The sequence below is a fragment of the Lethenteron reissneri genome, chromosome 22 (assembly GCF_015708825.2).
Source record: "Lethenteron reissneri isolate LAM-NWPU_2019-01 chromosome 22, ASM1570882v1, whole genome shotgun sequence".
In the NCBI taxonomy this organism is placed as follows: Eukaryota; Metazoa; Chordata; class Hyperoartia; order Petromyzontiformes; family Petromyzontidae; genus Lethenteron; species Lethenteron reissneri.
Window position 1 is genome coordinate 2,842,521 of NC_083800.1, and position 14,356 is coordinate 2,856,876.

The following is a 14,356-nucleotide window of genomic DNA, read 5'->3' on the forward strand; positions in this document are numbered from 1 at the left end:
TGATAGCCAGGTGGCTTCTGAAAAAGAGCTACCGTGGCTCAGTGGGCCTTCTTTAGCCCTCGCTAAAGATGGAAGGTTGCTCACGGTAATGCTGCTCACTTTCTGCCCTTCCCGCCCCAAACCTTCTTCTTTTCGGACACATTCCGCTGTCTTCTCCAAGAATGGTCCTTGCTTTTCTGCGGAACGGAATCTTCGTTTTCGTAACAGGAGGATTGTGTTACCGGCGGTGCTGCGGACCCTCGAATGTTTGCAAGTGGCTGGAGCAACGGCGCTCATGGGCTGCCCCCCCAACCCCCCACACACGATCCAGGTGGGCAAGATGCAAGTGCTGCGGGAGTGCGAGCCTGGGAACAGATGCCAACATCACACGAACACCTGAACTCTGACAAGGCGCACGCTTGACCCAAACCTCCGAGCCCACGCCGCTCAAAACGGCTCGCAATTATTCCTCCTTTCAAGCGCACGTTGTGAATTCCCGCATGTGTTGATCATGCGCTCCGGTGACGCTGTCATCGCAGGCCACGTGGATGGAACAACAACAACAACAAAAGACGACTGAAATTCCACGGGGGCCGAAGCAGGGGCGGCGATAAAGCAACAAAGGGGGGAAGAAGCGTCAGCGCAACTCTGCGACGTCGCGACATGCGCCCGCCTCGGCTCGCGTCGATCGGCGGCACGGCGTGCGGCCGCCGATGCCATGCGCTGCCCCCCCCCCCCCCCGCATTCGCCGCCGCCAGAACATCCTGCCGCTGCGTCGTTTTCGTTTCTTGGGGGGGTGGTGGTGGGTGGGCAGCCCACGCCGCGTGCCCGGCAGCCGCTCGGCCCGGAACCGCCCGGACCCGCACGCCCGCACGCATCACAGGGGCGCGCGCGTCCCTAATCCAACCCAAGTCCGCGCTCTTCCCCCCGCTTATCGCATCTCCACATTTTGCTCCCCCGCCGCTTTTGTGGATCGCTGGACCGAAAAATCGCTCTAATCCCTCCGGCCGCCGCAAAACGCAGACCGGGTCGGATTGAATTACAGCAACTGGCCAGGCCGGGCCAGTTAACTTTAGCATTAACATTCCCATGATCGGCATCTACATTGTGAGCTGCCGGACTACTGCGAGGCAAAGGATGTCTCTTCTAAGCAGGGCGTTCAGCCAAATCTCCGAGCTTTCGATGCAAGGCTCAGCCACGCAGGGGAGTGGGGGTGGGGCAGGTTCCAGAGAACCGGGCAAGAAGAGAGGGCGAATGCACAGCCACCCCCAGCGAGTGCTCGGGTGTTGGAGCAGCGGGGCTATTGGTGATTGCGCTACCTTGGAAAGACTTCAAGCGCACCTAGAAGAAGAGTGCAAAAACAACAACAAATTATAAACACCTGGAGCACTCCGCTCGCACCTGCGCTGCAAGTGACCCCCGAGTGGCGGCGGGTTTTCCTTGCGATCTGACGTCTCCGCCGGATTCACGACTCCGAGCCAGCCGCGGTGGTCGCAGATGGGGCTACAACGATGCATCGATTACGATCGATTGTTGGACAACAACTAAACGTTTACAAATCTTAAGACGAGATTTTTCTTTTTTTACGCGAAGATACGTCGCTCGTTTTACGTGAAAGCAAGGAGCGACGCGGCACAAGGGAGACGGGCAACGTGATGGACACAGAATGAGATGGACTCAATGGGTCACGTGATGCACAGCGCACCAACGATTCACCGCACCTCCGATTAGCACGGGTGGCTACGTACGATGCGAAAGAAGTTCAACATACGTACACGCAATGAATGGCAATCAGTAGTGTGCATTACAAAAAAACCCAGTACAAACCCCTAACCCTAATACAGTACAGTACAAGAACCCAGTACAACAGAGGGGACTGTCCATAATACAGGTTGTTTTGGGTTACATCGCGTAAATATATAAATGTGTCGTTAAACCCGCTACCACCCGACACAGCCAACTAGTAAAGGTTGTCACGTAAACAGAACATGCCGATTCGTCACTAGTACAGCACACCGGTGTGTTGGAGAGCCAAGACACAACATTTACAATCTTAGTACGACGTTTCGCCGGTAATTACAACTAGCTTCATCAGGCGACAGACAGATTTGTGATTATATTGGTCGCGAAAGAGAGGACTGTGCAGAAGTCTACGCTAAAGATTTCAACTGCACAAAATGGGGTAAAAAGACAACAATACGGTGCAGATGAGACAAATAAATTAAACTAAAACTAATATATTTTTTTCTTTTACCAGGTAAGGCCCACTGAGCTCTACAGCTCTGTTTTCAGAAGTGACCTGGCCACAAATGAAAGCTCAACGAAGTGGCTTATCACCATGTGGACATTTAAAGCAGCCAAATACTCTAAACACATGTTTCTAAATGTGGAGGGAAAAACCGGAGGACCCGGAGAAAAATCCACGCTATCACAGGGAGAACACGCAAACTCCAAAAATACAGCAGCAGGCGTCAGGGCTGGCATCAAACCCACGACCGCCTGCATACCAGGCGAGGGAATTAACATCTCGCAACTGTGGCGCCCTCATAATCCAGCACTGGACGGTCCAAATGAGATATTACGGAAACACAGGCATACTTTCAAGCCGTACACACCGCTCAATCTAGATGAGCCCTGTGAGAAGGAGACAGTAGGGAATACTGCAGGTCGATGTTCAGTGAGAGCATTGACTATACATTTATACTGTATATAAAGATACAGCTCTTTGGCAATCAACTGCTGGATGAAGGCCTGCAATTGCAATGTCGGTTATAGATGTAGAACGTTTTCACCATCCTTCACTACGCTGATCAATGCGGGTTGGTGAAGCGTATAGGCCAAAGACCAGATAATCTGAAATAAGCCACAACCACTGATGTTAGCTGTCACTGGGAAATTAACTCGGAGGCCCCTGATTCATAGCCAAGCGCAAGAACCACTGCACCGCTGCTCCCCCACCCATTGACTATCGTCAGCATCAGCCATGGTCAATCCACTGGTCGATGAAGGCCTCCCCATGCTGCCAACACCTCTCACGACCCTGCAGCGTAACAATCCACCCAACACCTGCACACACGAAAAGCCGATTTCATCGCTGCAATCTGCTCGGTGGCAGAGCGCTCAAGGAGTCTTCCATTCCTCGGCCGCCACTCCGTTATTGTTCAAAATCACTCGTCGAATCGCCATGGGAAGGTTTCCCGACTGCAGCCCTACGAGGTAGCGCCACTGTGCCAACTGCGGCACCAGCTCCTGTGCCACACCCGGTGGTGGAGGTGACGGGGGAGAAGCCGCTCCACATACGGGCACGGTCGTGCCTCAAGGAATTCACTTCAGTGGCGCGCCATCTGCTCTCACCACCAGGCCATGTTATTTATATGTCAAATTACAGGATTTCATTTCAAAAAACTTTATCCGTGCCGGAGAGACCCACGGAGATGTCTGTCACATCCCATTTACAGTACCGTCATCCGGCCCCGCAACTGAAGCGTTTTCATATCTGAATTCATCATCGCGTCTAATTTTCTAATTTGGCGATTCGACAGGGCTGACTCCATGGAATGACGTTCACCGTCATCAGCGGCCATGGTTCTATCCACTGCTGGATGAGGGCCTCCTAAAGCCGTCACCATCTCTCACAGTCGCACGATACAACGATCCATGGAGTCCATGCACACGAGCCGAATTCATCGCTTCGTTTTCACGGCACACATCCATCCTCTCAGGCATGTTTTCCACCTTTGACTGCCACTCTGCCAACAGTCTCGACCATCCGCCAACAGCACTTCGAGCGACGAGTCCCATCTCTAAGTTGCGTGAGTTCTCTGATCCGCGTGTTACTCTTTCCGTCTCTCAGCACAAATCCAAGACTTCACATCACGCCACGCTTCTCCACGCACTCCGCAGCTTGTGCTCCATTCTATTTCGTCCATGTTTATCATCCGTACATCGAAGCAGCAATTATACACCGAGCACAAACTCTCAGGCACATCGGTACCTTTGCGTTTCATGTTCAATGTCAGTTTTCCAAATGCACTCCAAACGTGCTCTTCTACACCTATTTATTTAACAAGTTTGATCCCTTTCCATATTCATCGACTGCCATAGGCATAACTACTGTGATGTGTTTTCAAACCATGTCGCAGACTAGGTCACCCTTAGGATTCCTCGGGTTCAGCGTTAAAGCCCGAGGCTCATGGAGATCCTTCCAAGCGTGGAAGGAATATCCGCAGGGAATCATCGAGTGCAACAATATTAATACACACTGTAATAAATAACAACAACAACAACCGGGCATTAATTGTATCACTGTCTGTATACGGGATGATGGCAGAAATAAATGATAGTGAATTAAGCATAGAAGTATAAATATTAATAAACAATACAAAGTATACACTTAGGAAGAATAATGGAGCAGCCTGTTTAGACAATTATTAAGTGGTTTACTCTTCGTTCCATAAATCAGCATGCAGAACGCGTTACAAGATTAAGCAATTTACTTTTTTTTAAATGTACTCTGGCTAACCCCCACGTTTTAAGCAAAGTGCTGTAACGTGGTGGGCAAGGCAGGGCAGCCCCAACGCTAAACGCGCGTAATCAGCCCCGCATGGCCACTCTGACGAGCACCGCCACACTTAAACGAAACTTTTTATATTACTAGGTAAGGCCTCACTCGAGCTATATAGCTCATTTGTGATAGCCAGCGACCTGGCTATCACAAATGATGCCTCGACAAAGTGGCTTATCATCACGTGGAAATGTAGAGGAGCCAAATACTCTAAACACGTGATGTTGATTCTAAACGTGGAGGGAAAGACCGGAGGACCTAGAGAAGAATCCACACGACCACGGGGAGAACACCATGCAAACTCCAAATATACAGCAGGTATCGTCAGGGTCAGGATCGAACCCACGACCTCCTGTATACCAGACGAGGTAGTTCGCATCTCGCCACCGTGGCAGGCACCGGAGGGCCGTGAAGCAAACAAATATAATTTTGTATGGTACTTCTATGCCCCCACGTCCAATGCTCCCGGCCAGCATCGACCGGCGTAGTAAAGTATGGCCTGTCGACTCCCTCCAATCGGCACGGTGATGGGAGGAACTCTCTCACCAGTAGACTAACAAGGGGCAGCGCGTCTTTTGAGTGCATTTGGAATAATTTACCACCTTCCCTCCTCACCCCAATGCCCCCGCGCCAGCGATGAAGTAACTTGCTACAAACTCAGGGTTGTGATTTGATTGAAGAATCGTGTACTTTTTTTTGTTGTCTGCTTATTTCATTTACTTTGCATCGTTGTTTTTGTTCATTGACCGTTTTGTACAGTTGTGTTGTTCCAGACAGACCTAATATGGCAGAGGGGGAGGAAAGCTGTGCACATAATTTGTACTGGGTGGCCCAAAAGTCAGGACACATAGACTAACTATATTTATATAAAAACTCTTTTAAAGTTCGTGGAGAAATATGCGCCATTCCGTGCATGCTAGATTGAAAACTAATTTCTTTCTAACTGCTTTTTAGTGCTTAGTTTGTTGTCCTTCCCCCGCACCTCCGATTAGCACGGTTGTCTCCGTTGTTGTGGAAGAAGTTCAACACCCACACCCACACACACACGTACTGTGCTGTGCGTGGGTCTGCGTGCGTCCGAGTGCGTCCATGTACGTACGTGCGCTCGTAGCCCAGCTCGCGGTCCAGCATGATTCCCGGTCCGCACGGTCCGCAGGGTCCACACAGCAGGCCTCCTCCTCCTCCTCCGCCACCTCCTCCTCCGCCACCTCCGCCGCCGCTCCCCCCGGAGATGCCGGGGTTCGCGAGGGGCACGGGCCCCGCCGTGTCTCCGGTGGCGCCGGGCGCGACGGGAGCGGCGCCGCTGCAGGGCCTGGCCGAGGAGGAGGGCGGCGGTTCTGCCGAGACCGCGAGGCGAGTCTTGGCCGGCGGCGGAGACGGAGAAACGCCGGGCACCTTGGCTGGCGGCGGTGGCGGCGGTGGCGGCGGTGTCGCCGGGACTACTGGCAAGGAGGGGGGGGGGGGGAGCGAGAAGGAGCGGCGGGGATGAGCGCGGGACGAGTCGTCTGCGCGGAAACGTGCGCGGACACGTCGAGTCGATCTCCTGCTGGATGCGTGGTGGAGTGGGGGGGGGGCCCTTCCCTTGGGGTGGAGTGAGGGGGAGCCCTTCCCTACTGGATGATTTGGGAGGCGGGGGGAGGTGGCCCTTCTCAACGCCGCACGGATACCGGCCGGGGATATACGACCGAACGAGGGAGCATAGGAGTACGGCGCAATGATTTCGTTCACTGCACTGCCCTCCGCTGCGCCACCACGTTGCCCTGTGAAGATAGTTCATTATTTGTTGCAAATGTGACTCGGCATTAACTGGGAGTGAATCTTCACCGGAGGTTAATTCATGTTCAATCTAGAGAAGGAGACGACTGGAAAAAATTTTACTGTATATTTTCACAGGTGTACATATGTACCTAACAAATACCATTAAATCAAAAGGTATTCATAGGTCACAAGACATTGTACAGCAATCATGAATGATTGCGTTCCCTCTCTGAAAATGTTTTTATCGCTATCCCTCGCCGTCGTAATAGTAGCAGCAACTTGACTGCGCAAGCTTTTCGCGGTTGTGCTACGCAGCTCTCGGATGCGTTTCCGGGTCGGCACGACGTCCGACGTTTCGCTGCACGCCCCTGGGAGCCCACCATCCAGAATCAGGAACAACCCAGCTCCTGAATCATGCCCCAACAACACGCGGTACAACCCGAGCACAACCATCCGAGAGCTATAACGCTGAACTCTGTTTCGCTCGCACCGTGGGGCATGTTTACAAGGGGCCGTTCTCGCCGGGCCACGTGGCCCACTTCACAGGGGCCACGCTTCCCGATGCAGCGCGTGCCTTCCCATCTGCAGCCGGGCTCGCGGCGAGTGAAAGGAAACAGGCTCGCTGCGGCGATAGCGCACAAGGAGGTGCGGGCGGGCGGGGGGGTGGAAGGGGTTTGGGCAGAGGGGGGGTGCGTCGACATGGAGGGGAACGGGCAGGAAGCAGCCGCGTCGGATGGAGCGTGCCAGCGCATGGGTGCGCGCAAGGGGGGTGCACGCACGGCCCCCCCCCCCCACCACCACCGATAAGGCGGCACCAGCGCAGCGGTGACTTCACACGGGACGAGCTGCGAGGAGCTGTCGACGCCTGATAGGAGGGGACGTGCATTCGCGGCGTGCGCCACGTGCTCACAACGCACGCACGCGATTTCCCTAACACGAGCAAGGCAAAGCCAACAGCGTGCACTGTCAAGTCTCACGGCTCTCCTTGAGGGCAAGCGCCGTTGACGAGTGGCGGCTATGAAATGTCGCACGTCGCTCCCGGTCCCCCCCCCCCCCCCACGTCAACGTGGCGGGGCTGATGTTAGAAGCCAGATCGTGCCCTCGAACTGATTCTCAGGCCCGCGAACTGATTCTCAGGCCCGCTAACTGATTCTCAGGCCCCAGAACTAATTCTCAGGCCCCCAAACTGATTCTCAGGCCCCCGAACTGATTCTCAGGCCCCAGAACTAATTCTCAGGCCCCCAAACTAATTCTCAGGCCCCCGAACTGATTCTCAGGCCCCCGAACTAATTCTCAAGCCCACGAACTGATTCTCAAGCCAACTGATTCTCAGGCCCCCGAACTAATTCTCAGGCCCCCGAACTAATTCTCAAGCCCACAAACTGATTCTCAGGCCCCCGAACTGATTCTCAGGCCCACAAACAAATTCTCAGGCCCCCGAACTGATTCTCAGGCCCCCGAACAAATTCTGAGGCCTCCGAACTGATTCTCAGGCCCACGAACTGATTCTCAGGCCCACGAACTGATTCTCAGGCCCACGAACTGATTCTCAGGCCCCCGAACTGATTCTCAGGCCCGCGAACTGATTCTCAGGACCACGAACTGATTCTCAGGCCCACGAACTGATTCTCACGCAAACTGATTCTCAGGCCCGCGAACTGATTCTCACGCGAACTGATTCTCGCGGGAACTGATTCTCAGGCCCCCGAACTGATTCTCAGGCCCTCAAACTGATTCTCAGGCCCTCAAACTGATTCTCAGGCCCTCGAACCGATTCTCAGGCCCCCGAACTGATTCTCAGGCCCTCGAACCGATTCTCAGGCCCACGAACCGATTCTCAGGCCCTCAAACTGATTATCAGGCCCTCAAACTGATTCTCAGGCCCTCAAACTGATTCTCAGGCCCTCGAACCGATTCTCAGGCCCTCGAACCGATTCTCAGGCCCTCGAACCGATTCTCAGGCCCACGAACTGATTCTCAGGCCCCCGAACTGATTCTCAGGCCCACGAACTGATTCTCAGGCCCACGAACCGATTCTCAGGCCCCCGAACTGATTCTCAGGCCCTCGAACCGATTCTCAGGCCCACGAACCGATTCTCAGGCCCCCGAACTGATTCTCAGGCCCCCGAACTAATTCTCAGGTCCCCGAACTGATTCTCAGGCCGAATTAATCTTCCAGCACGGATCCGTGCGGAGTTCGGGCAGCAATTTTCCGCAGGTGTCGCATCACGGCCAAGAACTCAACCCGGGGGTGAATGGAACCGTGGCACGCAGCGTACGAACCGCTCTTGCACCCCCCCCCCCCACCGTAGCATCACGCTCGTACGCAAATTTGTATTGACTAAATCCTTTTTTTAGAAAACCCTCGTAAACCTGCTCACTCCATTCAAGGTGCGCGCCGTTCGTGAGTAAACAACGAGGCCCCCCCACACCGCGCGACACGCCATGGCCAGGTGTTGACGCATCGCCCGCAAACACAGGTACCGTATTTATTTTTAGGTTGAGCTGACCTGGAAGAGAGGCCCCACGCCAGATAGCGACAAAGGTTTCAAAGGGCAAAACCGCGCGCACCACCCGTCTGCTGTAAGCAACACAATAAAAACACTCGACAAAATAACAGTTTCAAGATATTCACCGCGCGGTGCACCGCCAAGATAGCATTCAGCTCACGGCAAACCTCGAAACGGATAAAAAAATCGCGAAATCACAAAAAAAACATTTCCTCACTCGCCACACACCGTGATCAATCGGATGGGAACGGTCTCAAGCCATTGAAGCCTTTAGAAGAGACAACTCGGGCAAAGCCTGTGGAAGCCGATCGCAACAACACGATGAGCGAACCATTTCTGACCGCTCCGCACCCGTTTAAAAGCACCTCAAAAGAGTCACCTATTTTGTAGCGGAAACATTTTCCGGCCGCTCTCAACATTTATTGCGTCTCCTGGTCGGAGTCGCGCTCTCCTGCCGCCTATCTTGCCTGCCTGCCTGCTTACCTGCCTTGCCTGCCTGCCAGCTGTTGCCGTGAGCCACTGGGGTGTTTTACACTCAGCACGGCGGCGCTGAGCTCACAGCGACAGAGAAGAAGAGTAGGGTTACAAGGAAATGTTTTGTTCCATCGGCGGACTGGCAGCACACAAAGTGCCTGTAACTGTAAACCACCCGGTGCCCGACAGGCCTGTCAATACAGCCATCAAAACTGATGCCGAGCCGTAAGAATCCGGCTTACAGCGAGCCCGTATAAACCACCGCTGTGCCCCCCCCCCCACACTCACACCGAACACTCATCCACCACACCTGGCTTCGCTGCCTCTTCATCCATTGCTGGGGGGGGGGGCGGTGGGTTAGGTGACAAGGTTGCAAGGACGATAAAACGCTCCTTAATTTGTTTTTTAAACAAAGAAAAATATTTACTAATTAAACCAGCTGAAAGGTTGTGGCGGTGCCGCACAGATGACCGGCCGCGCGTCCCGAAGCAAAGCCGGGGGGGCCACTGCCGCCCCTTGCGCCACTGCCGGGAGACGGAGCGCGATTTTCGGTGCTCTCCCGGCCACACCAATTAGCAGAGTGACGATTCCCGGAGCCGGAGGGGACCCGAAACGCGAGGAGCACGGGGGCAGGAAAACCACGGCACCAGCTGCACATGGGCCGATAGGCCGGTAGCCATGCACCGCTACTCACGAGTCACACACTGCCCCCACGACTCCCCTCCCAGCGGGCCCCACACCCCCACATCATTGCGCACACACGCACACCACCATCCACGCACAGTCACACCACCAACCACATGCACACACGCACACCACCATCCACGCAGTCACAACACCAACCACATGCACACACACCACACGCACACCACCATCCACATGCACACACACCACACGCACACCACCAACCACATGCACACACACCACACGCACACCACCATCCACATGCACACACACACAAGCACACCACATAATTGCGCACGTACACACAAGCACACCACATCCACACGCACGCTTACCACTAAATTCATAAACAAAGAGCCCCCATATAACCTTCAACTCGCTGTTTGGGCAAGTGCTTTTAGCGAGCACCTATTAAGGCAGACATGGCTAATGAAGGGATGGGTGGCCAGCACCACGCACGGCCAGCCGTGTCTCCCCAATGGTGATGTTCACACACCGTCCTAGCTACTTATTTGAGAGCGAGTCGAGCTAGGGTGGGACGGGGGGGCCCAGAACTGGTTCAGATAATCGTCACCGGTGTTGGTCGTGAGCGGGAATCAAACTCGGGTCGCCGGGTTAGTAGCACAGCGCGCTAACCATTGCGTCGACACCCTCATACACCCAGACCTGCAACCAAGAATGTGACACCCACCCAATCAAAGTATCCTCGCTGTGGGCATTCTCGGCACAAATACAATTTCAGACGCCCAGAATCTTTAATGGTTATCAAATTTGTCCCAAAGAATTCGTGTGGTTGTGCGTGTATTTGCACGTTGCCCCAAAAAATCTCTTATGAAGGCTACACCGGGGACCTTTGTCTTTGTTGCAGGCAGCGGTAGTGTAGTCGTGAGCACACTGCTCACTGCTACACCCAATATCTGTGACAAATATCCGTACCGGTCCTGGCCCTCCCCTAGGTCGACTCAGCCGTAAATGAGTACCCGGTGCAGTGTGTAAAACATCGGCATTGGGGGAGACAGTGGCAGGCGGGCGGGCGGGCGGGCGGGCGGGCGGGCGGTCGTGGTTCTCTTAATAGGTGCTCGCTAGCAGCGCTTGCCCCAACATTCGAACTGTTGAAGGCGATATTGGGGGATCTTCATGAGAGTGATCGCCCGCTGCCAAAGTGCTACGAGGCAACCACCAGCTTCGGGGTGATGAACGCCTTTCTCGGATTTATCAACGAGTTCTTTTCCACTTCATCAGTACAGTAATGCTTTAAGGTAGCCTACCGAGACACCAGTGGCCTTACAAAGAGCGGTTCATTGATTCATGTGAATTATTCACATACACGATACACCGCATGTTATTACACGGCCTCACTGTAAACAAGGGGCGGCTTTCAGTCACATCATTTTCTCCATTACAACATGCCCCATTCCTCGCTCACGTACGGCGCACGGACGGGATTTATAAGAATATAAGTGAAAAACCTGCAAAAAAATAATACATGTGCTTGTTAGGAATGCCAGATCCGTGCACCCGGGCACACGATTGTGATGTATGTGCTTGCTCGTCATCCCCTCTGTCAATGTCCGCCGTGCTTCTGTTGCTGAGCTCAGATATTTTTCTCAGCCGCGCGAAAATAGTAATGCGGGAGAAATCCGACAATCCTCGTTGATATGGGGGGACCATATCAGCGCGGATCGCGCTCGACTCACAATCCGCTGAAGAAACGTTCGTGCCGCGGCGGTGTGCCGCGGATCACGGAGGGAATTAGCCGTGCGATTCCACTCATGAGGTCGCGATATTTTCTCAGAGCCAAATGGCACAAATCTGCCACTTGGGTCGATGTTTGTATTTCTCTCAGATTTGGCATCCAGTCTAAAAGAAATACAACAATCCGTTTAATGCTGAAATAAATCACGACAGCGCGGATAGTCCTGTAAGACGTAAATAAAATTACAACGAAAATTTACCTCCGAGTTTTCCCTGCGGCTCCGCAACAGCCCCGCTCACGTCTACGGATCGCGCGGTTAGTGGTCCGTGATGCGTTTTAAATCCGTCCCGCGATGTGCCGCGGATTACGGGAGCCGAAGGCGCGGTGTGTTTCAGAGTTTGGCAAGTCGGGAGCGACGTTGGTACGTGTCGTCCCGATCGAATAATTTGCGTGGAAAAAATTGTAAAACAGTTAAAATTTTGGACCATGACCCCCAGCACGGCCGCTTAGCCGCTCGACGATGTCACCACCCCCAATACGCTCGGGCGATTCTCAACCAAAAAAATATCTCTGCAAGTATCCGATTAATCGCGTCCAATGCTCCCCGCTTCCATCGACCAGCAGCGACCAGCGCAGTGAAGTATGGCCAAACGACTCCCTGGGGTGCGGGGGGAGGGGAAGGATTTCTATGAAAGCAATCCAATTAAAGATTCAGAGTTATGCTTTTGCCACTGTGTCTCTTATGAGGGTCAAGGGTCAGGAGGGCTCATTTGAAGCAGTTTTTGGATGTTTATGATCACGTGCACATGTGCACTCATTACTGCAACAACAGATTCAAGCGAGCTGTCGACCACAACCCACAAGCAACCAATTATGCCATCTCTCATTACATGATTACACGAAAATATACTAAACATTCTCAAACGAGGCAATTCATCGGCTGCCTGGAATGACTGAGTAGAGAGGCAGAGGTCAATTGCTACTGATCAATTCTTTAATATACAGTCACATCATTTATTTGTGACCGAGAGTCTCACGACTACTTTACAAGAGGGTCCTGCATTGAAATGTTTGGCCAATTCCCACATGAAAATTATCACCTCCAATTCAATGAACTGTCACAATTTAGGCTGTACCCCATTAGACTGAATGTAATTCCCATATCATTTACGTTTACATTTTCACAAACCATACAAAATCTGGACCGACAATTTCAATGCATTTATCACAAGCATGACAATCAATTAGAATCGATGCATCAATACCTTGTTGGATCTCAAGTGTTTTCAACATAGCAGGCAAAATTAAAAACAGAGCAAAAAATAGAGAAACGCTGTTGGCAGGTCAAAAAACATTCCCCTCTAGTACCCAATTAGTGCTGCTAGTGGCTGACAAGTATCACTTGCAGAGCATTTCGAAGCGGTGGCGCTCGTGTGGCTACGGGGCGGATGAAACGAAGTCGCGGGCCCTATCTGGCGCGTCGGCCCGTAGATTCGCCACCCCTGCCGTGGACATTAAACGAACCGAAGATGGGGGAAGGGGTGGACGAGTAAGTGGATCGGAGACCATTTGGGGGGGCGGGGTGGGGGGCTAAAGGGAATTGGGTGCTCTCTGGCCCGGATTCTCGGGTCGGATCGGACGCCATGCGGAAGGACGGCCGTTGGCAAGCGCTTGCCGGCACTGTGCAGATAAGGTTCACCGCAGCCTTCACCGCCAGGGTCAGGCACCGCACCTTCCCCCTGCCGCTCTCTGGCGAGCACCGATAGCTGCCAAGGAGGCGTGGGGGGGGTGCGTGGTTCAACTCGTGCCACAGCCGGGAGGAAGCCTGGGCGGACGGGCGTGGGCTTGGAGGGATGTATTGTAAAATCCGCTTTGGTGGTTGGCCTGATCTGGAAATGCAGGGCTTCAAGTATGGAGCTGTTGGGGGACTTGCTCCTTGTGACTGCAGGGACATTGAGTCGAGTTAGCGGCAGTGTAGTGTACCGCAATCATGGTATTAATGTTACACATTGCGCTATTATTATTACGACTATCAACATCCATTGCAGGTTGTTAGTTTGTCTGACTGTCATTTCTCCGGTAAGAAATTCGGAGACAATGGGAATTGTCCTTGCATTAGCCACGAATTGTCGCGGATAACAGGATTACGTTAGCACTTCGCTGAGCGTGCCTCTTGTCTTATTCGCAAAATCATGGATAACAGGAAAGCAGATCCACAGATAATAGAAAGAATGTCGAATTGGATATATCCCGTGATTATATAGAAAAATCGTTCTCGCGGAGAATTAATCTTCAGAGAAAATGGATTTTACTATTGAGTTTGTTCAAGGAAATGACACATTATTTACACGTTCGCATTATCATCAGAAGCCATGACTGCTGGATGAGGGCTTCTTAAAGCGATTGCCACATACTAACACTGGAAGGTGAATTCCAAAATTTTGATTGGAGAAATAAAAGTTGTAAATATTAAGTTTTTCTTTATCATGAACCATGCTTTGTGCACCACTGCCAATGCAGCATCAGCATCGTAAGGATGTGTTCCAAATGTTCAAGTTAATCCGAAAAAAAAACGGAAATCAAAAGCCTAGATGCAAAATTTCAGATTTCTCTGGACACTAGAAGTGACATCCCTAACATGGCATCGCTTGCACGATTTTCCCACCAAAAATCTATTTTTTTTATACCAAA

At 52.7% G+C, this 14,356-nt stretch overlaps 1 protein-coding gene across 15 annotated transcripts in view; it reads right to left on the reverse strand.

The window, feature by feature from the left end:
• LOC133345513 (LIM domain-binding protein 2-like) overlaps positions 1-14,356 on the reverse strand; it is a 168,527-nt gene that overhangs the window by 135,916 nt on the left and 18,255 nt on the right. For 12 of the 15 annotated variants that reach the window (XM_061556321.1, XM_061556316.1, XM_061556320.1 and 9 more), the window contains exons 1-2: positions 9,596-9,844; positions 5,643-5,985 (exon numbers count right to left, since the gene is read on the reverse strand). In XM_061556321.1, the coding sequence (XP_061412305.1) occupies positions 5,643-5,985; positions 9,596-9,620 (368 nt within the window). In that variant the 5' untranslated portion in view covers positions 9,621-9,844. Of the gene's footprint in view, positions 1-5,642; positions 5,986-9,595; positions 9,845-14,356 lie in introns of those variants that run through there. The other 3 variants (XM_061556310.1, XM_061556322.1, XM_061556323.1) reach the window with 1 other exon arrangement.